The 25,141-nt window shown below is 32.8% G+C and overlaps 1 protein-coding gene across 1 annotated transcript; it reads right to left on the reverse strand.

Moving 5' to 3' along the window:
• Positions 1 to 1,472: 1,472 nt before the first annotated feature.
• On the reverse strand, positions 1,473 to 17,850 carry LOC126881475 (tropomyosin-1, isoforms 33/34-like). The gene is made up of 6 exons (XM_050645749.1): positions 17,766 to 17,850; positions 17,237 to 17,479; positions 15,809 to 16,078; positions 15,306 to 15,497; positions 4,212 to 4,394; positions 1,473 to 1,716 (listed from the first exon to the last, which is right to left on the reverse strand). The coding sequence occupies exons 3-6, from the start codon at positions 15,921 to 15,923 to the stop codon at positions 1,706 to 1,708; spliced, it is 501 nt and encodes a 166-aa protein (XP_050501706.1). The 5' UTR covers positions 15,924 to 16,078; positions 17,237 to 17,479; positions 17,766 to 17,850; the 3' UTR covers positions 1,473 to 1,705.
• Between the last annotated feature and the right edge of the window lie 7,291 nt (positions 17,851 to 25,141).

The following is a 25,141-nucleotide window of genomic DNA, read 5'->3' on the forward strand; positions in this document are numbered from 1 at the left end:
GCCGTGTAAGTCATAACTGGCTTAATAACTGACTTATATATTCGGGCCTTTGTTTCCATTCTTAGGAACGATTTTTTATGATTTCTATTGAACTCTATGATTTTTGAAGTAGAGTAGAGCGTCGATAATCCGAACTAATTGGTACAGGGGTAGTTCGAATTATCAAATTGTTCGGATTATCGAACATATGTTCAAAATACATACAAAGCTCATAAACATAGTACATAATATATGTATATACGTTTTAGTTACAAGGAATAAAACACCTGCATAATAAACAAATATATCATATCAAAATATCAAAATCAATAGAAATACGTAGAGGAGTAAGACAGGGATGCATTTTGTCACCACTGCTATTTAATGTATATAGTGAAAGTATCTGTCAGGAAGCACTTTTGCAAGCAAATGAAGGAATCGTAATCAATGGAGAGGTTGTAAATTATATTCGATACGCAGACGACACTGTACTAGTTGCAAGAACAGTAGAAGAATTACAACGATTACTTACAAACATAAATATTGCTTGCAACAATTATGGCATAAACATTAATATCAAAAAAACCAAGTATATGGTCTTCAGTAAAATCATGACACAACCAGCACATATTAGTATAAACGGCATTCAAATTGAAAAAGTATCAAGTTACAAATACTTGGGAACTATAATAAACGAAACTGGAGACCAAAACAATGAAATAAAAAGACGTATCGAAATTGCCAGGGCCACCTTCATAAAGATGAGAAAACTCTTCTACAACAGAGATATAAGCATCCCTCTACGATTAAGAATGCTAAGAGGCTACGTATTTAACACGCTATTATACGGTGTAGAGACCTGGACTCTCAAACAGAACAACATAAAAAATATTGAAAGTTTCGAGATGTGGTGCTACCGTCGAATGCTGAAGATAAGTTGGGTTGAAAGAATCACAAATCTTGAAGTAATACGAAGGATAGGAAGAGACCCAGAAATTTTGTTAACGATAAAACGAAGAAAACTCGAGTATTTGGGTCACCTGATGAAGGTCATAAATACGCATTACTTCAAAATATATGCAAGGAAAAATAGAAGGAAAACGGAATCCAGGCCCTAGAAGAATGTCATGGTTGCGGAATTTGAGAGAGTGGTTTGGCTGCACCACTAATGAATTTTTAGGTCAGCTGTAAACAAAGTCAGGGTAGCCTTGATGATTTCCAATCTCCGATAGGAGTGGCACAAGAAGAAGAAGATAATAAACAAATATATTGTATGTATTTCTGCATAAACAAAACAAAAATCCGCGGTCAGATTTTGCCCATATTGTCATATTAAATCCAAAAATTCGGTCCGCGATCATATTTTTTAATTTTATAATTTTTTTTGCGTTCGGATTACTAGGGTTCGGATTATCGACGCTCTACTGTATATTGAAAATTAGTATTAAGGCAGCATTAAGATAACTATTTTCAATAAAAAAAAACATCTCCCAATATTTTAATACATTTATTTTGAAATTAGATTGGATGAAAATAACATATTAACAAAATAACTATAAGTAACTCAATTCAGTTAGTTATGTATTATATTAATAAGTAAAATAAATTTATATTGTTACAGACAAACATAACATTATTTGTATAAATATCATTAAACAAAATATTGACTCATACAAATATTCTCCTAATTAGCCCTTAAAAATTGTTGTTCCATTATCCTAAGATTCTAAGCAGCAGCTGAAACGTTAATAAATTTCATTAATTATAAAAATATTTGGAAAATACGGGAAAGAGATTAGAAAATCTATAATAATTTGTAAGTAATCTACCTTATGGAAGACATTAATTTACTCCAAGGTGTTGGCAACACATGACCAAAACATGTTAAAAACAAATAAAAACACTATGATACTTTTATGATATAGACTAGCGTTAAATTTCATCAGAAAAATATGTTTAGCCATCCGTCAGACATACAATTTTCTTAATTTAGAACATTTTTTAATTTTTAAACTCACAAATTAATCATCTCTGTATGAATAATTTTTCTTTGTCTTCTTAGGCACTTATCTATCTCTATCTATTAATATCTGTCATCTCTATGTGTTATTACACAACGTACTTTAGGTTTATGTTTAAAATTGATTGAATTGTAAATGCGAACCAATGGAAGCCATAGTCCAGTGGCTAGGTAGGGGCTTAACAAACCAGACAGCCCGGGATCGATCCCGACAGATATCAGAAAATTTTCAATTATTTCTAATTTAACTGAGGCGCCTCCGTGCTTCGGAGAGTACGTAAAGCCATCGGTCTGGCTACTTCTTCCGAGCCTTCTATCGTCCATGTTTGTACATAGGCCTCTTCCAACTCCTTCCATCGGTTTCAATCTTGAGCAAAATATTTCCCATTTGTTCCGGCTATCCTTATAATATCATTAGCACTGTGGCCTGCGAAGCTCTATTTAAGTTTGACAATTTTTGTTGATATGTCATCGACTTTTGTTTTTGATCTTACCATGTCGTTCGTCTTTTTATCTGACAGTCGTATACCTAACATTGCTCTTTCCATTGCTCTTTCTGTCCCGGCTATTTACATATTATGCAGTCCTTAATACTAATATCTCACTTTTTTAACGTAGTTTCCATTAAGAATAACAGATTTTTCCTAGTTAATCTTTTCCTTATTACTGTGTGTCTTAATTTCCTACCATATGATCAACTATCTTTATCTATGAGATCTGAAGCATTCTCCTCCAGAACCAAATCTCGAAGACTTCAATTGTTTTCCTATCATCCGATTTCATCGTCCATGTTTTGGACCCGTAACTGAAAAATAGGAAAAATTAAGGCACTCACTCTCAATCTAAAAAGCAATCTTTCCATAGTTTTGTTAACTACTCACAGCATTTTTGGTTACTTTCTTATGTATTTAGGTTTCATAAGAGCTTGGATTATTAATGTAGAATCCTTGATAATTGAACCCGTTAACCATTTCAATCTGGTCCAAGGCTTGTTTGCAGTAAGTTTGCGTTAACCATATCCAAGGCCCCGTCTGTTTGCAGTAAGTTTGAATAATCGACTAAGTATCAGAATTTTTGTTTTTTGTTTATTGATCTTAAGACCACGTCGATTACTTTCGTTTTTTATTAGCTATATTAGGTGTGAGTTTTTTTCTTCGGATGCACTTATTAGAATTGTATCGTCTGAATATCTAAGGTTTGAGTGTAGAAAATATGCTTATCCAACTCGAAGCGTACTTGAGCTATTGAGAATGTATGCCCAAAATTTCGGGCCAATGATTTTTAAATGCATTCATTATTTTCGAATCTTGGGAAAACTAGTAAATATTTATGAAAAATTTTAACGCAGAATGAAAGATTACATTATTACTGAGGGCAGAAAGTTTCGGAAAACTTCTTTAATGTTTATTTTAATAAGTTACAGGGGTGAAAAAGATTACGATTTTTAATTTCAAATATCTCGTTCAAAAGAAACTTTTTGTTTATTATAAGGGACTCTCGGCCCTCGACAATAATGTAATCTTTCATTCTGCGTTTAAATTTTTCAAAAATATTTATTAGTTTTTTCAGGAATCGAAAAAAAAAATGAATGCATTTAAAAAGTATTGGCCGGAAATTTTGCGCAGACGCTCTTAAGGTTGCAGTTGCTATAACGGCTGCTCTGTCTATTGGCAGACCTTTGATTATTGTGCATAATAAGCACGTGTAATTGTGACTTCTTCTTGCCAAACTTCTACCAAAAATTAGGCTTTTAGAACCCTAAAATACGATTTGCATGATTTTTTTGCAAAGGTTGCATCTTGAATTTTTTGGCGGTCCTTAATATCATTGTATCCACTTATTATAGTGACGGATTCAGAACTAATCCTTTCTCACTAGTACTGCAAGAAAATTTTGTGTTTTGTTTATACTATGTTAACTTTCGTCTGCAGATATATTTGCGAGTTTACTTGCACAGATTTCTAATTTTCTAATCTATCTATGCACACTAGCTTACAATGAACTGAGAATGAAATGACTTTATGACTTTGGTGCAACAAAATTATTTAGTGGTGATAATGACTCATACCTATATTCAAGTTGGTAGAGAAAGATGGTTGAATGGTCATGAACATTCAACCAACATTAGACACATATGATGAATAATGTGATGATCGATAGACAGAACGATGAAATGACGACACGTAACACACATCCTCATCAGAATCTTCACCTTCTATAATGGGCGGTGAAGAAATAGCTGGCGCTGGTTCCGTTGGTACTGACTCGACGGCAGGTTCAGCGGGAGTTTCGGCAGAAGTTTCAGCAGGAGCAGCCTCGGCTGGTGCCGCTTCGGGCGCAGGGGCTGCATCGGCTGCTGGCGCTGCTGCTGGGGCGTCTGCAGGAGGAGCGGCTCCTAAAAGTAAAACAAGTTCTTCACAAAAGAAAAATGTTAAAAAAGTTTAATTCAACTTTCGATACTTGATACTTAGCGATAAGAAATATAAAGAATGTTTGTTGTGGGGTTTTGTGGTGGAATCTAATAAGTAGAATTTTTCACAAAATATATCGACAATAATTATTAGAGTTTAAAGATTTTACATTTTGCATAGTAATTAAAGATACGTTATTAGCATAATCACCAGGTTAAATTGTTATAAAGATTAGTATCTTCGAAGTATTTACTCCCAATCTGATGGAGTCACCTGTGGAAGTAGACATATCCTCATTTATTAAATGCCCATATTAAATGAGTTTGCCTATTCCGAAATTAGAGATATTATAGTTGGAGATAAGACGCAGTTCATCGGCGCACATGGATTTGGAGTCAGAAAGAGAAGAGGAGATCTCCTAGAAAAATTCGCAGAAGACTCAGAAATCGTTGTCACCAATACATTTTGTCAATTACTACCTCGAAAGCTGTACACGTGGAAATCCACTCAAGATAAACCCAAGAGAATTAGAAATCAAATAGATTATATTTTAGTAAACAAAAGGTTCCGAAACAGCTTTACATCTGCCAAGACTTATCCTAGAGCAGACTTGGAGACGGACCACGTTCAACTGGTGGGGGTATTTTGGATCAAACTTAAAATATGTAGTGCAAAAAAAATCACTATCATACGATCTACGTATCCTAATACGAAAATGAGGGTTCAAGCCACGTTAAACGAGCAATTAGAATAAGAAGGAAAATCAGAGAAGCGAAAGAAAAATATGCAGTGGAGAGATGCCAAGATATCGAGACTCTACAGTCAAAGTACGATAGTCACAATGTACGAGTACATAGGAAAGTTAAAGTACTCACAGGTAGAGTAAGATGGAGATGGAGACAGAAAGGAAATCTAACTCATTCTGATGGAAACATCGTCTTAGACAGAGTAAAATAAGAACATGAAAAGAATACCTAGAAAAACTATTTGAGAACCAAAGAGATAACACCTTTGAGCTAGAAGAAGGGGTAAATGATGGATCAAGATTATTACAGCAGAAAGTTTAATCTGCAATAACACAGCTGAAGGATATCAAAGCAGCAGGTCCCGATGATATTCAATCAGAACTACTCAAACTAATAGACAACGAATAAATAGCCAATAATCAGTGACGGTTTAAGGCATCATGGGGCTCTAGGTGGTCATAATAAGTAGGCCCCTTTAAAGCGACCATTTACTTAAAACAAATTTACATTACAGATATTTAAGTTTTTTGGGTAGTTACTATATAAATAAATTACGATAATGTAAAAAATATCATTTTTCTTTTAGAAAAATTTCTTTTTTCATTTGTTACTTTGCTAAAGATATCAGTAAAATAACTGCTGATAAATTTATAGTTGGAATTTTTAATTTTTACTAGCAGCACTAAAACGTTCTAAAATTTTGGACCACATAATGGTTAAAAGAGCTATTTAAAATTTATTCATTTTCCTATATAAAATTTGTACAACTATAACAGCATCAAATCCAGCTGACTATCTAGTATAAGTCTATTGTATAATATATACCATCTATGGTATACCATCTAGTAAGTCTTTTTCGCAGCAACTTGTAATTAATAGTGCATTTACTCACGGTTTTTGCTCCGAATAGAAAAACCGCTTGGCTTGACCTGAAATTTGGCATACACATAACTAACATGCCAAAGAAAAAAAGTGATATTGTGCTGGTGTGATTTTGCCATAAGGATGAGTGTCACCCCTTCGGAGGTAAAAAACCTATTTAAAATAAGTGTGGAAATGGATAAACTGATTAATTTTAAGTAACTTTTGTTCTATAGAGTTTTTCACTAAGTTAATACTATTCGAGTTATTTCCGAGATGTTAATTTTTCAACAAAAAAAAAATGCGTTTTAAAAATTACGAAAAATATTCTTAGAAAAAATATAGCCTATACAAAAGTAAAAAAATAGTGTATGTGTGAAGTATGTAGATCCAGTATAAGCATAGCTGGAGCTAATGAAAAATGAGTTATTATTCGATAAATTTCAAATCGAATATTTCAACGTAAATAACCAAAAAATGAAGCAATTCTTGGTGAAAACTCATCACAACTTCTTTAAAGTGAAAAAGCTTAAATTTTGTTTTTTTTTTTTTTAGTTTCTAGTATCAAAATTAAGCAAGTTAAGCTCAAAATAATGTTGGTCCCTTCTTTCTCAAAAAAATCTTGAAAATCACTCCCCAAGTTTGTACTTATGTATTATTTATATGATCTGTAAGTTTCACTGGTTCGCAGTGCTTATATTTCAAAACATTGAGATTTAAAGTAAAACATTTTTTTTTAATTTCGAAAAAGTTTTTTTTTTCAAAATGACTTAAAAATTATTTTAGTGATACCAAAAATCTTAAATAGCAAAAAAATATAGGGTTTGCTTTTCTAAATATGTTGGATTTTTTGTTTTACTGTAAGACAAAAATTGGTTAAGATATGGCTGTTCAAAATTTGCATATACTCGTGATTAGTGACTTTAAGCCCTTTCTACTACACCCCTTTCATAAATAAGCACTTTATACCGACAAAACTTACAGAGCACTTAAAAAATGCATAAATAAAGTAGCATGTGAAGCGGTAACGATTAATTTAATTTGGGATGCTAATTAGGGTGTGATTTTCACCAGTTCTTTTTACTCAAAACAAGGAAGTTTTTTTGAGCGTATCTTGCTTACTTTTAATGCTAGAAACTTTTTTAAAATACAAAAATAAAGCATTTTTAAATACTTCAAAAGTGCTTCATTTTTTGGTTATTTCACGTTGAAATATTCGATTTGGAATTTGACGAATAATAACCGACTTTTCATTAGTTACAACTCTGCTCCTACTGGGTCTACAGACTTCACACATACACCATTTTTTCACTTTTTTATAGCTGTATTTTTACTAAGTATATTTTTTTCGATAAAATACTTACTTTTGAGTTATTTGAACATAATATTCACTCGCAAATAACTCGAACAGTATTGACTTAGTGAAAAAACTCTATTGAACAAAAGTTGCTTAGAATTAGTCAGTTTATCCACTTCCAGACGTATTTTGACTGTATATTTTTTCATCCCCGAGGAGGGGTCAACTTAACCTCAGACCAAAAGCACACATCGGCACAATAACACTTTTTTTATTTGACATGTTAGCTATGTGTATGCTAAATTTAATTTCAATACAAGCTCTTCTTTAAAATCCAAAGGTTCTTTAAAATCCGGAGGTTTTACAATATTTTACCGTGAGGGAATGGACATGGACTATAAGTCCCATCGGTGGGTAGAAATTGAAAAAAAAAAAAACAAATAGTTATTGAATCATACCAAAATAATTAACAGCTTCTAAGAAAAATTTGCTTGCAAAATTGATTACCAAATTGAGGGAATGAATAGAATATGGAATATAAAATTCCGTTGGAGACAACTGCTTAATTTTGGCTTGAAGTCGGTTGTGTTTTCCTGACATATTTGAAAGAAGACAAAACAAAAAACTGAGTTTGATTGGAAATCATAAATTAACCATACTCTTTTTTCTTTGTCTCCGTTAGCCCAATTTGATTTATTTAACATTTTATATGTTTTTAAAATAACTGCTTAAATAATTCAATATTAATTAATGCATTTGAGTCAAACGCGGGCCCCATCAAGTGCGCGGGCCCTTAGCGGCCGCCTAGTCCGCTTAGTGGTTAATCCGACGCTGGCAATAATCACAAAGATATTCAACAACATATACAACTCTGGAGAAATACCAACAGAATGGCTGAAGTTTGAGTTTATTGCACTTCCAAAAAAACCAGGAGCTAAATAATGCGAAGAATACCGTACGATAAGCCTGATGAGTCATCTCCTAAACTTGTTCCTAAAGATATACGAGTATTTCTATACGAAAATTTACTAGCTATGTGAAAGTCAAATTTCGCCCAACCAGTTCGGGTTTATGAATGCTGTTGGTACGAGAGAGGCTTTGTTTTTAATACAAGTCTTATTCCAGAGATGCAGAGGCGTCAATTTCGACGTATACGCATGTCTGGTTGATTACGAGAAAGCGTTGGATGGAGTACAGCACGCCAAGATGATCCAAATACTAAAAGAAGCAGGAATTTCCAATCAAGATCTGAAAATAATTAGAAACCTTTACTGGAATCAGACTACAAACCTCAGAGTTGAAGGTGAACACACCAAATATCTGAAAATCATGCCTGAAGTGAGGCAATTGCTGCATTTTGTCCCCTCTAATTTTCAATCTCTACTCTGGAAGAATATTTATCGAAGCATAGCACGAAACTGCAAAAGGTATTCTACTTTACCGTAAAGGTATTCTCATGAATAAAATCACGTATTATAATATAAAATTAAAGAAGACAAAGCTTATGATTACTATCAAGAAAAATATAACAGAAAGTCAGCTCTACATCAACCAAATCCCTGTAGAAAGAATGACGCACTACAACTACCTCTGCATCAAAATAAATGAAGAATGAACCAACAACCAAGAAATAAAAGCGCGCGTCGGAAAAGCTAGATCCACCTTCAACCGCATGGGGGTCTTTGTCAAGGCCACAACCTTCCTCTTGGTATAAAAGTAGGAATGCTGCAATGCTACGTCTTCTCTATCCTCTGGTGTTGAATCACGGACCTTGAACGAAGATATATGCTGAAAATTGGAAACACTTAGGATGTGGCTATTCCGGAGAATTCTTAAAATCCCGTGGACTGACCGGGTGATTGGGTGACCGGGTCACAAATGAGGAGTTCCTTAGAAGAATGGGGAAAAACCGAGATGTACCTGCCACCATCAAATCTCGATAATTGGAATACTTTGGACACAGTATTCGAAATGAATCGAGTTATGCCCTCCTACAAGCCATTCTGCAAGAAAAAATATTTGAAAAGCGAGGTCCCGGAAGAAAAAGAGCATACTGGTTAAAGAACCTCAGAACCTGGTTCAACACATCTGTACAGCTTTTCCGCGTTGTTGCAGATAAAATAGAGATTGCCATGATGATCGCCGACATTCGTCACTAATAGGAACATCAAGAAGAAGAATATTTTGAAATTTAAATCGTATGAAGTCACGTTAGCTATTAATAATAATTTAAAAGCTAGAAAATCTCCAGGGTATGCATAAAATTTATAACGTTAATATTCAACACCGTACTAAACTTAGGTTGCTTCCTACATCAATGGCAAGTATCCCAGATATTTCTAAAACAGGGAAAGCCTCAAGAAGTTAGTACATCTTACAGACCAATCAGCTTCTTGCAAATCACGTCTTAAGTGTTCGAAAAATTATTAGTCAAAAGACTCGAACACTGGATCAAAAATCTAATTTCAGACCACCAATATGGATTTCAGTCATTGAACAATCATGTAAAAAAATGAAGTTTACAAACTGGTAAAACATATAAATGACTATTTTGAGGCCAAGGGATACTGGTCAGCGGCGTTTCTACACGTTAGGCAGGCATTTGAGAATATGCAGCATGAAGGCCTCCTATACAAGCTAAAACTGAGAGTACCGCACAGATGTTACTTTCTTCTTGAGTCATATTTGTCAGGTAGATGTTACCTCATTAAAAATCAAGACGCAACTCCCAAACCCCATTCTATCAAAGCTGGGATACCTGCAGCCAACGAGGTAAAATATGTTTGTAGTCATTTGAACAGAAGTCTCACATGAAAGAAAATATTTGGGCCAAGAGAAAGTAACTAGGTTATACCTGCATAAAAAATTGAAACTTTATAAGACAATACTTACATCGATATTTACCTACATCATAAGCCGGGATGGAAAATTAAAAGATGAGATAAATGAAAGATTTGCAAAGACTCGTAACCTGTACAATATTATTAAGAGTAACTTTTTAAAAAAGAAAGAAATACCTAAGAATATAAAAACGGAAATAGTAAAAAAGATTGTGAAACCCACTCTAACCTATGCCTGTGAATCTTGGGCATTAAAAAAAGGCAAAAGAATAGACTAACCCACATAACAATTTCATGTTCTTAGTAGATTCATAGAACATACTTTTCAGAAAAAGTATATACTGAGAATATGCGTAATTACCATTGCGAATGTACAGAGCAGATACTGAGTATATACTATATTACAATACTTAAACGTTCTACGTATATACTTAGAATGTACTATCGCACTGCTTTTCAGTATATACCAAGAATATACTTTTTAGAACATACCAAGGAAGTGCTATAAACCTTCTATTTATATAGAGTGGAACCCCGATAAGTCGGCCTCCGACAACCCGGAAGTCCGGCTGACCCGGACTGATTCTCGTCAGACAAAATTGACACAACCGAAACTGACGTGAGTTTTTTTATCAAGAAATGAATAATACTGTACACAACTTTACGTAATTTAGATGTACTGTGCATGTGTACTTCATGTTTTTGCAATTATAATGGAGTTTATCTACAAGTATACCATATTTTATTAATTTTTACCATATTCTCCGGCTAACCCGGATATTCGATAACCCGGATCGACCGCGGTCCCGATTAATCCGACTTATCGAGGTTCTACTGTACTTAGAACGTACTACCGCACACCTTTTTAGTTTATACCAAGAACGTACTTTTTAGAATATTCCAAGGAAGTGCTATAAACCTTCTATTTATATATTTAGAACGTAGGTACTACCGCACATCTTTGTATGGGCAGACTATATTTTTAGGAATATTCTAAGAAAGTGCTATAAGTGCTATATTGCTCAGTAGTATGTTTTCATCATCACCTAATCTCATCTTGGTACATGGAGATCGTATTGCAGGGACCTATATAAAGATGATCAACGCCAAGAACCTGTTAACCAAATCTCTGACGAGATGGAAGAAGAACCTGTTATACTTGAAAATGAAGTAAGACTCGCGATCAGTAAGCTCAAATATAATAAAGCACCAGGTCCAGATATGATAACATTCAAAACAATGGCCTGAAGACTGGACAAAATCTACAATAACCACAATTCATAAAAAGGCAGCTTCCATAAATGCGACAATTATAGAACTATTTCTCTTATATCACATGCCAGTAAAATAATGCTACATATAATCAACGAGAGACTAAAAACATTCCTTCAAAGAGAAATTCCACAAGAGCAAACTAGATTTACCAAAGGTAGAGGTACTAGAGAACACCTGTTAAATATAAGACATATAATCGAAAAATCTGGGGAATTCAATATTCCACTGTACATATGCTTTATAGATTATCGTAAGGCGTTCGACAGGGTCAAGTGGAGACACTTACGGCAAATACTAAAAGAAGTGGGCGTACCCAAACACCTTATTTCGCTTATAACTGAACTATACGAACACACTACTGGATCAGTTAAAGTGCTTGACTCACTTTCAAACGAATTTCATCCAGAACGGGGTGTCAGACAGGGATGTATACTATCTCCACAATTATTCAATATAGGGTGTCCCGAAAAGATTGGTCATAAGTTATACCACACATTCTGGGGTCAAAAATAGTTCGGTTGAACCTAACTTACCTTAGTACAAATGTGCTCATAAAAAAAGTTACAGGCCTTTGAAGTTACAAAATGAAAATCGATTTTTTTCAATATATCGAAAACTATTAGAGATTTTTTATTTAAAATGGACATGTATCATTCCTATGGCAGGAAGATCTTAAAACAAAATTATAGTAAAATTTGTCCACCCCATAAAATTTTATGGGGGTTTTGTTCCCTTAAACCTCCCCAAACTTTTGTGTACCTTCCAATTAATTTATTATTGTGGTACCATTAGTTAAACACAACGTTTTTAAAACTTTTTTGGCTCTTAGTATTTTTTCGATAAGCCAGTTTTTATTGAGATGCGGCTTATTTTTTAATATGTTTACATAAAAATTTTATAGGGGTTTTGTTCCTTTAAACCCCCCAAATGTTTGTGTACGTTCCAATTAAACTATTATTGTGGTACCATTAGTTAAACACAGTGTTTTTAAAACTTTTTTGCATCTTAGTATTTTTTTGATAAGTCACCTTATATCGAGATGTGGCTTCTTTTTCAAAATATACTAAAAATGTAAGTTATAAATAAATTTTCAGGTTATTAACAAGTGTCTATAATCATACATAAATATACAAATATGAGGTGGATTCGAAAAATATTCAAAATATCTCAATAAACACTGGCTTATCAAAAAAGTACTAAGAGGTAAAAAAGTTTTAAAAATATTGTGTTTAACTAATGGTGCAACAATAATAATTTAATTGGAACGTACACAAAAGTTTGGGGGGTTAAAGGGAACAAAACCCCCATAAAATTTTTATGGGGTGCACAAATTTCACTTTAATTTTTTTTTAAGATGTTGCTGTCATAAAAATTCCACATGTCCATTTTTAATAAAAAAAGCTCTAAGAGTTTTCGATATATGAAAAAAATCGATTTTCATTTTGTAACTTCAAAGGGCTGTAACTTTTTTTGTGTGCACTATTGTATATAGGTAAGTGACGTTTAATCAACCTATTTTTGACCCCAGAATTTGTGGTATAATTTATGACCAATCTTTTCGGGACACCCTGTATATGGAGAGCATATTATGAGACGAGCACTTGAAGGATGGGAAAAAGGCATCTCAATAAATGGTCATAAAATAAACAACCTACGTTTCGCAGATGACAAAGCCCTTCTTGCAAATAGTCAAGCAGAGCCGATTGATCTTATACGACTGGTTGAAAACGAAAGTCAAATATTTGGTCTGCAATTAAATATATCAAAGACAAAGATCATGATAGTGGATAGACTACATAACAATCATCCACATATAACCACAATTGATCGGTTTGAGGTTGTGAGCTCATACTTATATCTGGGATCATTAATCACAAACACAGGGTCACTACAGGAAGAAATAAAACGTAGATGTGATCTAGCAAAAGTCGCCACAGCAAAAATGACCACAATATGGAAGGACTGTCAAATTTCAAAAGCGTTAAAGATGAGGTTGATCAACTGCTTAATATTCCCAATACTGACTTACGGATGTGAATCTTGGACCCTGAGAAATTCGGAAAGAAGAAAGATAGACGCCACTGAAATGTTCTGTTGGAGACGAATGCTACGAATTCCTTGGACCGACCATAGAACAAATAATTCGATTTTAAGAGAGCTAAAAGTTAGCCAACGGCTCTCCAGTAAAGTCCATCTCCAACAATTAAAATACTTTAAACATGGTATGAGAACCAACACAGAAAACATGGACAGACTCATCATACAAGGAAAGGTGGAAGGCCGAAGATCACGAGGAAGATCCCCAACAAGATAGATCGATCAAATAACAGGAATATGCAAAAGACTTATGCATGAGTTAAAAGAAATGACCAGAGACAGAGATCTTTGGAGACGGACAATACACGACATCACGTCGACCACTACACTCCCTCCGGGGGGTCAGGATTGAAGAGAGAGAATCTCATTTAAGGTTCTACTGGTTCTACCAAATACCTATTATATTTACATATTCTAATTGCATATGAGAATGTAGTTAGTACCTACATTCTACAATATTACTTAAAAAGTAAATACATATTTATAAATTTTAATTATTTATATTATAAATTATTATGTAATGTTTAGCTAAACTAAACTATGTATAAGTAACTAAAATTTATATACTTATATGTATTTTCCTAGATACCTACTATTTAAGTAATATTGAGTTACCAAAATATATAATATTTTAAAGCACCACAAACAAAATAAAGATATTATGCATGTTTTACGAATATTCCGAGATACTACGTACACGAATGTGCTCAGTATATTCGGTACGAGAGTATTCTTTGAAGTATATGCAAAGAACATTAAATTTATAATGTTTTTTAAGGTACATGCTATGCTTGTACTACGCATATACTAAAAAGAATATACTCCGACGAATGTTGGTAGTATATGCTTTGAACATGATGCGAACATCATTGTTATGTGGGAATAAGCACAGAAATGAGATTTTTGAGAACAGTAGAGGGGAAAACAAGGAAAGATAAAATAAGAAATCAAACTTTTAGAGAAAATCTGAAAATACACCCAGTTACAACAACAATTTAACAAGGACAACTTAGGTGGCTCGGACATGTAATGAGAATAGGAGAAAATAGTAAGACAAATATATGAAGCGAGAGATTTGGGAAGAAAGAAGAGAAGAAAACCAAGAAAGACGTGGACAGAAGAAGTGAGGGACGCGGCCGACAAAAGAGGAATACAATGGGAGGAAACAAAAGCATTGGCCATGGATAGAAGGAAATGGAAGGAAATGTGGAAGAAAACGACGGAGAACCTAACTCCGTAATAACTCACACCGAAAGGTAGACGAGTTCTGGATTAAGTAAGTAAGTACTTACATTGATCTGGACATATGGATTGGAGCTAAGGAGAATAGCTAGGTACTCCAACATCTAAATCATTCAACGCTTTCAATCAAAAATCCTTCGAACGATCACCAATGCACCGTGGTACATCAACAACAGAATTATTCATCGTGACCTTAAAATAGATATGGTACAGGACGTGACCCAGAAACGTAGCAATGCATACATTACCAGACTGAAAGATTATGAAAACCAGTTTGCACTTATCTTCCTAGAAAATTCCCAGGAACAACGTAGGTTAAAGAGAATGAAATCACTGGATTTACAATTTAGAGTAAACTTGTAAACGAATCAGTTAGTATTTATAACATATATATCTCTTTCCAATATAACTTTGCAGTAATGGTAATTTGATTTTACCATTGGGTAAAATTTATTTTGTCTTTAGTCAATGTTACCAATTTTGTTTATTGTATATACCCAATGGATTGCAAACTTAAAAGAAAGATTATTACAATACCTTCAGCTGGCGCACTTTCAGCTGGTGCCGCTCCCTCTGCTGGTGCTGCTCCTTCCGCTGGAGAAGCTCCTTCTGCTGGTGGTGCACCTTCGGCAGGAGGCGCCCCTTCTGCTGGAGCACCCTCTGCTGGTGGTGCTCCGTCTCGTGGTGGTGATGCTTTAGCCTCTAGAGCTGCAGCTTCGGCAGCATGTCCTTAATATAAGCATTAATATTATTATTATATACTTACTCGTAATTGCTTGATAGTATTGCCAATTAAACAAAACTAAATGATTTAGATACAAAATGTTGTTAGAAGTACATATGATTATTTAGTGCGCTTATTTAACACATTGTGTGACATATTATTATTTATATAGCAACATATTTTTTTGCTTAAATTTACAAATGAAGATGTTAATAAAAAAGTTGTTAAAATATGTATGATACACGTTTATAACGTAAGAATGGAAATAAACACGATGACTACGTACAATGATGACGAAGACTACTTAGTATCTTACCATTCTTCTTTAATTTCTCTAACAAATCTTCAAAACTTAGATGTGCATGCTCAGTATCAGTAGCTGCAGCTGTTAAATCAACAACTTTATATTTAAGAGAGTCTTTGACGTACATTATGACGCCATCTCCACTGCCCCTACGATTTTCAACTAGTGAATAATTTGGTATAGCTACTGCTTCTTTGTCTTCTGTCGGTGCTAATATCGTTTCAGGTAATGTTATAATGTCGTAGTTTTCATTAAGAACTAATTTTTTGAATGTTTCGAATCCTGCGGAACCAAAACTGTGTAAACTTAAACTCGATTACAAAAACATAGTATAATTTAACGTAACTTCAAGGAAAAGCCCCCCAAACATATGTAATTCCAAAAATCCCCCAAAGCTGGTTAAAGTGTAGTTACCTGGTTACCTTCGTAAATATTCCAAAAAACTTAAATGCAAAAAGATGCAAAGAGTACAGAACAATTTAGCCTAATAAGGCCCTTAAATACTTAAAACGCTTTTAAAATTGATACATAGCAGAATATATTTATAGAAAATTCGAAAACCAAGTATCATGGACACAATTTGTATTCTGCGATGCCTTAGGCACCCGAGAGGCTATATTCGCTCTACAAGTACCTATGTAGAGCTGCAGGGATGCCAACTGTGACGTATAGATCAATTTTATTGACTACAATAAGGCAGATAGAATAAGGCAGCTTAATAGAGTAAAACATGTTAAGCTCATAATCATCTTGAAAAAAGCGGGTTTGGATGATAGAGACTTACTATATTGCAACCAAACTGCCAAAATTAAAGTGGATGACCAATTGACAGAGGCAGGCTCTATATATAGAGAAGTGAGACAGGGATTTTACAGTAAAAGAGATTATAGACACAGAGGTTATAGATTAAAATACTTGAAGTTCGAAACTACATCGAAACCTTTATCTTCATAGAAACTAATACTTACCTCTTTTCTCTGCATAAAACTTCCCAATCAACTACAGATTCCCATTTTAAATGTATTTTTATATTCAATCCATTTTTGGAATAAACCAATAACAAGAGATTGCAGCAAAATATACCATATATAATTAAGGAAAAAATATTATAGATATCATGGTGTGGACGAATAATCAATAATGAAAACCTAGAGACAAAGTTACATTAAATTTTCGAAAAAAAAACGGCACTATCTAAATTATTGAAATAGAAGTTCAAACTACAGGCTCCTGCATCGGTTAATTTAGGGGAAACTTCTAGGTACACAGATCATAGCTCATCACTACTTATGTAAGTTGGCATCATGACTACGTGCAATAAACTAAAGTAGCAGTAAATATATAGTAAAAAGTATTACGATGAACACTATTCGGAAGATGACCACACCATAAGCAGGCTGAACATTTATACCTTCATACCTCCCAGAAATATTCACCTACCTGTTTCTGGTGGTGGTTCTGGCGTTTTTTCTTTTTCTGGTTCTGCTGGAGGTGCTTCGGCAGGTGCTCCTTCTGCTGGAGGTTGTCCCTCTGGAGTTGCTCCTTCTGCAGGTTGACCACCTTCTGCAGGTTGATCCTCCGTTGGTTGGCCTTCGGCGGGTTCGGCACCTTCAGCCGGCGCTTCACCTTCGGCAGGTGGTGCTGGTGCAGCCTCGCCTTCTGCTGGAGGAGCTGCCGCTGGTGCTAGCATTAAAAACTTCGTTATAAGACTTCAAAACATCAAAGGTTTAATCGACATTACACTCTATTGAAATATTTACGTGCAGAATTCTAGAGTTATTGTTACCACTGACATTAAAACATATTTATCTAAAATGTAGTTTATTTTAAAAGTTAGGAATTATCAAGCTTAGTTTTTTAGTATTTAGTTTAGTTCTTTAAAGACACAATTTATTACCAGGACCAGTTAACAGAACTTCTTCAAAATGACAGTTACAAAAATCAACATGTATATTTAAAGTTGCCTTACCTTCTTCTTCACCTTCCTGAAAATTTTAAAAACGAATGAGAAAATTTTTTTAAAATTATTATTACTTAGTTATATTTTATAAAGAATATTGAAAAACTATAAATATACAGGGTATCCCGAAAAGATTGGTCATAAATTATACCACACATTCTGGGGTCAAAAATAGTTCGATTGAACCTAACTTACCTTAGTACAAATGTGCTCATAAATAAAGTTACAGCTCTTTGAAGTTAAAAAATGAAAATCGATTTTTTTCAATATATCGAAAACTATTAGAGATTTTTTATTGAAAATGGACATGTATCATTCTTATGTTAGGAACATCTTAAAACAAAATTATAGTGAAATTTGTCCACCTCATAAAAATTTTATGGAGGTTTTGTTCCTTTAAACCCCCCAAACTTTTGTGTACGTTCCAATTAATTCATTATTGTGGTACCATTAGTTAAACACAACATTTTAAAAACTTTTTGCCTCTTAGTATTTTTTCGATAAGCCAGTTTTTATCGACATGCGGCTTCTTTTTTAATATATTTACATAACAATTTTATGGGGGTTTTGTTCCTTTAAACCCCCCAAATGTTTGTGTACGTTCCAATTAAACTATTATTCTGGTACCATTAGTTAAACACAGTATTTTTAAAACTTTTTTACCTCTCAGTCTTTTTTTGATGTCACCTTTTATTGAGATGTGGCTTCTTTTTCAAAATATACCTAAAAATGTAAATTATAAATAAATTTTCAGATTGTCAACACAGGTCTCTATAATCGTACTTAACCATATACAAATATGTGGTGGATTCGACAAATATTCAAAATATCTCGATAAACACTGGCTTATCGAAAAAGTACTAAGAAGCAAACAAGTTTTAAAACCCTTATGTTTAACTAATGATGCCACAATAATAATTTAATTGGAACGTACAAAAAAGTTTGGGGGGTTTAAGGGAACAAGACCCCCATAAAATTTTTGTGGGGTGCACAAATTTCACTTTAATTTTTTTTTAAGATGTTGCTGTCATAGCAATGCTACATGTCTATTTTCAATAAAAAATCTCCAAGAGTTTTCGATATATGAAAAAAAATCGATTTTCATTTTGTAAATTCAAAGGGCTGTAACTTTTTTGTGTACACTATTGTATATAGGTAAGTGAGGTTCAATTAACCTATTTTTGACCCCAGAATCTGTGGTATAATTTATTACCAATCTTTTCGGGACACCCTGTATATTTTAACCTTAATAATGTACGAAACATTCGAGAAAAAATTACTCCAAAAATGTAATTTTCATATTTGCATTTGATACCAGGAAGAAAATATTTTATAGTGCCCATACCTGCATGGTATTTTCATGTCTAAAAAAACTGTGAGGATCAATTCAATGAAGAACTTGCTAAGAGAACTTTCTACTTACAAGTATTACACCTACATTGGGGTATCATTAGGTCGCTTTTAGGTTCTTAGGGCCGGTTGTTCGAACGCTAATCAACATTGATCACTATCAAATACTTAATTACTGTCACAACTGTCAATGTCAACTTTGGTTGGGTTGCCGAAAACATAATTATTGATGACAATTATGAAATTAGTTAATCAATTATGTTAATAATTGTTATGTTAATTGACTAACTAATCTCATAATTATAATTAACTATGTTTTCAGCATCCCAACCAAAGTTGACATTGACAGTTGGAACAGTAATTAAATATTTGATAGTGATCAATGTTGATTAGCGTTCGAACAACCGGCCCTAAGGCTCTCATTAATTTGATCATAGACCAAATCAAAAAATAAAGACGATTGACTCTAGATAAACTAACAAAACTACGACTAAAAGATAACAAAACTACTTTTTCCTTATAAAAATATCGGAAAAGAAATAAAAGGCAGAATTTACCAAACAGCCATCAGACCAATATTGATAAACACGATAAAAGCACGACCTGACATAGAGAAGACAAAAAGAATGCTAGAAACAGCAGAGATGAAAACTCTTCTTAGAGAACATAAATAACTGGGTAAGAAACAGAAGAGTAGAATAATTGAATAACCATATAACCCGAATGACAAAGAGAGTGTGTAGTAAGGACAGGGAGAGACGGTTCTTCACTAGGAAGACGATTAGTGGGAAGATCTCGAAAACGATGGAACGTCAAGAGACAGTCATGTCTACACAAAAAGAAGAAGGACAAAAAAACTTCCAAAAAGAAAGTTCACTAGATCAGGTTACATCGAGACAGTAACCAAAATCGGAAAACGTTTCTATTTGTTTAATATTTTGAAGATATTTAGTTTAATTTTCTTATTGTTAAGAACAGCAGCTTTAGCATTTTTACCTTATCATCTTGCTTAAAATGAATATTTTTTCTGGGTGTATATCAAATATATTTATCCAAAATTCCAGAAGATTTGAAATATTACAATGCGAATTCGCAAAAGTTATGCAAAGAGTATATTATGCAACGAGCATTTAATGATGATCATTATGAAGCGAGTATGAGGGTTACGAAACGAGCCGTATGCGGTGAGTTTCGTATAGAGTACGAGCTTCATAATGATAATTAAATGCAAGTTGTATACACTATTTTTTCTATGATCATTCACAACAAAAAATATATTCAAATTTATTAATTTTGTAACACAAAGAAATTCAGTAGTTTATCAGTTTGACGGTTTGTTTACATATTGAGAACTGTCAAACCGTATGTATTTGACTCGCAATTGGTCACTGCGCGTGTAACACCTTTATCGCAAATGCCATATCGCGATTTTATTGGTTAAAAATCTGTATCTTGATAAAAATCGGTATCATAATGAAGTTTATGATACAGGTAGTGACATCATAATTGATATGTTATAGTATGAGAATAGAAAAAAGAACATTATTGCATTCTGACGAATGAAGACTTGATCGACTGGAATAGAGTTTGGTGTAAAAAAAGACCTCTTTCAATTTATTATATTATGTTCAGTTTTTGTTACAATTAAAATTTATAGTTTTAAACTACATTAAAAGGTCAAATATGGTAACTTTCAAAGCACGTAATAATATGTACCGTAAAAAGGGGTGTAGTTGACCGTTTTTCAACTTCAACTAAATATATTTTCTAGATAACAAAATAAAATGTAACATCTATTTTTGCATAATATGTGTATAGGTCTTAACTCTAATTTTAGTAGAAAAAACAACGGGTATTTTAAAAAACCAAACTTAGAAAAAATAAATTGCTTCTTTGGTCTTCAATGGGCTTCACCCATCCGGGGTGAAGTTGACTGTCTATGGTTTTACTTAATAAAAATGATTTTTAGTTAACTGGGGTGAAGATAAACACACTAAAATGATTTTAAATTATAATAAACATTTTAATCAACTTTTATTACATAAAGAAAGTTACATATTTAAAATTATATGCAGACAAGTCCAAAACAAAACACAGCTTGCCTCTTTGGCAAATTTTTGGCGCATTTAATACTTTTTTTATGTTACTTAGAGGAACATTGTCTTCGTCAAGAATATCAGGCCATATAAATTTTCCCAATTTTGAGAGTTTTAGGAAATTAACTTTAGTTTCATCATCTTTGATAGCTGAAATTTGTCCTACAAAATGTTTAATATTGTTCTTAGTTTGATATTCTATTACAACCCATGAATTTGCTTCTATATTATTAATGTGAAAGTATTCTGTTTCCTCAGCAATATTACTTTAAATGACTGCTTATACATGCTTAAATGACTTAAAGTTCATGGTCTTCTTATTTTTATGCTTATACACCCTCGGCATTTTACAAGTTTATTTTCGATAAGTAGGTAATTATCTTTAAAAATATTTTACGCATCAGCTGCTCCCGTCCGCGTTTCAAACTACGAAACAATAAAGCAGCGTCGATTGAATGTAGGTCCTGAAAGTTTTGACCTGTAGTCCAGGACGCATCTGTTTTGAGATGGACGTTGAGAGGTGACTCAAATTGTTTTGCAGAAATTGCTTGAAAATAACTCAAATAATAATATTTAAGTTATCCTCCCACTCAAAATGGTCCGGAACATTGTTTAAATAATCAAAATGTTAAAATATAAAGGAAAAATTCGATTTTTTTATTGGTTTTTTGATAATAACTTTAAAACTGTTCATTTCTGTGAAAAGTTGTACTGACATGAAAGTTGCGTAATTAAATTTTCTACAATATAGAATTAGTTAAAAATTCAAAAAATAGTCAAAATAGCAATAATTGCGAAAAAATCATACAAAAACAAGTATTCGCATTTTACGTTTTTCAACCATTCATGATACACTTAGGACCTTCATATTCTACCTAGACAAACTTTATGATATAGTAAAACAATACTGTAAATTTCATTAAGATTAGTTTAACAGATTTTGCAAAATAAATTTTGCAATCCAGCTTTCGCAAAAAAAAATCATTTTTTTTAAATGTTGCAGGACTGAAAATAAAGCAGATAGCAAGTTGAATTTTTTTTTGCTTATAGAAGTGTACTGTACCTTTCATTTGCAATTTGCAAAATTTAAATCGATTAATTACCACGGCGTCAGGAAATTTTTTAAATAAACATTAATTTTTGGTGCTACGCGCAGGACAGCGGTGTTCGATTCACACAAGTTGATTTCCACCAAAATTTCTTCCAATCTTTATCTAATATAATATTTTCTTACTCTATATTTTGTTGTATTTTAATATTTTAATTCCACAAAAATCAAACTAATTTTATTATTGTTTGTGAAATATTGTTTAAACAATTGCATATGTTTAAAAATAATAAACATTTATTCTCCAAGTTAAAATATATGAACACAGTAAGTTTTTGCTAAAAAAAGTGTTATTTCAAAGGATAGTGTGTGTGTTTTTATTTTGCAATAAATAAATTTATTTATTTATATCGAAATGCAATAAAAATGAAAATGTATCAATCATTATCAACGGTCATTGGAATGCCCAATCAGAGCAAACTATCCGCTGTCCGGCGCGAAGCACCAATAATTAATGTTTATTTAAAAAAATTCCTGACGCCGTGGTAGTTAATCGATTTTAGTTTTGCAAATTGCAAATGAAAGGAACAGTACACTTCTATAAGCCCAAAGAATTTCAACTTGCTATCTGCTATACATATTTTCAGTCCTGTAACATTTTGAAAAAATTAATTTTTTTGCGAAAGCTGGATTGCAAAATTTATTTTGCAAAATCTATTAAACCGATCTTAATGAAATTTACAGTATTGTTTAACTGTATCATAAAGTTTTTCTGGGCGAATACTTGTTTTTGTATATTTTTTTCGCAATTATTGCTATTTTGCAACAAGGGTGACTATTTTTTAAATTTTTAACCAATTCTATGTTGTATGAAATTTAATTACGCAACTTTTATGTTAGTACAACTTTTCTCAGAAATGAATACTTTTAAAGTTATAAGCAAAAAACGAAGAAAAAAATCGCATTTTTCCTTAATTTTTTGACATTTTGATAATTTAAACAATGTTCCGGACCTATTTGGGAGGGAGGATAACTTAAATATTATTATTTCAGTTATATTCAAGCAATCTCTGCAAAAAAATTTGAGTCACCTCTCAACGTCCAAATGTACTAATATTTTTACAGATGCGCCCTGGTCTACTGATAGACATTTTCATCCCGGCGGTTAACTTCGCCCCAAATTTAAGCGAAAAGTGCATAAGTTGACAAATTTGAAGATGGTAACGAAACTTAAAAATTAATTCAAAATTAGTAACTGGTATTTTTATCTACAGTTAGTTAGTGATGCGTTGAAATATTACCAACAGTTGCCAATAATATTTTTATTATGATGATTTTTATAACAAAGTTTAAGAATATTCATTTTCTTACAAATTAAGTTAATAATTTCGAAACCGCGTTTTTGGTATTATATACAAGAAAAAAAACTCTTAATTTTTATATAAAATATGTTCAACATACATTTACAATGAACAGAATTAGCATAAAATTTACTAATATTAATAACCCAAAAAATAAGCAATAAACGTTTTATGAATAAAAAACGTTTTTCGTTTTTCTACTACTATTAATTACTAGCCTACATATTCGCAACATTACTTTTCGAGGCCGTTAAACTTAATTTTCTTAGACGAATGAAAACATGTAGATTGTAATGCTGACCTATTTTTCAATATAACCGGGTTTAACCTTTTGTAAATTGGGTAGTCTGCGCCCGTATTTAAGTAGGTGATAAAATTGTGACATATAGGTCTGAAAATTTGCTATATGAATAGCAAGCTGAAAATTTGTTAATAGCTTAAAGGTATCTAGTCGGATAAACTTTGATATATGGGAACACTATAACAGGGGCAGTTTTAATTGTGGAACAGGTTAAAAATTTGGAACGGTCAGACCACGAAAACGGCACATTTATTTTGTCCGACAGAACAGACTTAAACTCTCCGAACAGATTTTAAACTCTCATGCAAAAATCAGACTGCTATTTATCACCTGTCATAATTCCTGTCATTTGACATATTCTACATGTTCCACTCATTAAAACGCCCATTTGGTGATAAATAGCAGTCTGATTTTTGCATGAGAGTTTAATCTCTGTTCGGAGAGTTTAAGTCTGTTCTGTCGGACAAAATACATGTGCCGTTTTCGTGGTCTGACCGTTCCAAATTTTTAACCTGTTCCACAAATAAAACTTCCCCTGTTCCAGTGTTCCCATATATCAAAGTTTGTCCGACTAGACACCCTTAAGCTATTAACAAATTTTCAGCTTGCTATTAATCAACTTTTTTTTCATACGCGGGATCCAGACCTAATATTAAAAGGCAAACTTATAATGATAACCAGTATTAAAATATTTATAAGTTGATATAAAAATTTCATTTTTTGTTTTACAAAAAATAATGCTTAAAAAATATAAGGTATAAAAAACATAAACCCGAAGGTTAACAATATTCATATTAATATTATTAATTTAGGTCTATTCTCACCGAATCTGTTAAGTCAACTGTAATTTTTGTTTAGAAATAAACCCACTTTCGCAGCCACTGAATTTCATTGACTACGACAGCTTTTAGCAACTGAAATAATAGCGCTGTTTTAGATGATGAAGCTGAATCATCTCTAGTATATGGATACCTAATAAGAACTTAATGGCTTCCACCTTTCTTCTTCTTTAAGTGCCGCCTCCTAATCAGAGGTTTGATATCATCATCACTATCTTTACTCTATCTACCGCTACTCTGAAGAGTTCTACAGAACTGCATTTAAACCAGTCCCTTAAATTCTTCAATTACGACACTCTACTTCTTCCTATACTCCTTCCTACTCTTATCTGTCCCTGTATTATCAGTCTTAGCATTTCATATCGCTGGTCCCTCATTACGTCTCCCAGA

This window comes from Diabrotica virgifera, chromosome 3 (assembly GCF_917563875.1).
Source record: "Diabrotica virgifera virgifera chromosome 3, PGI_DIABVI_V3a".
NCBI lineage: Eukaryota > Metazoa > Arthropoda > Insecta > Coleoptera > Chrysomelidae > Diabrotica > Diabrotica virgifera.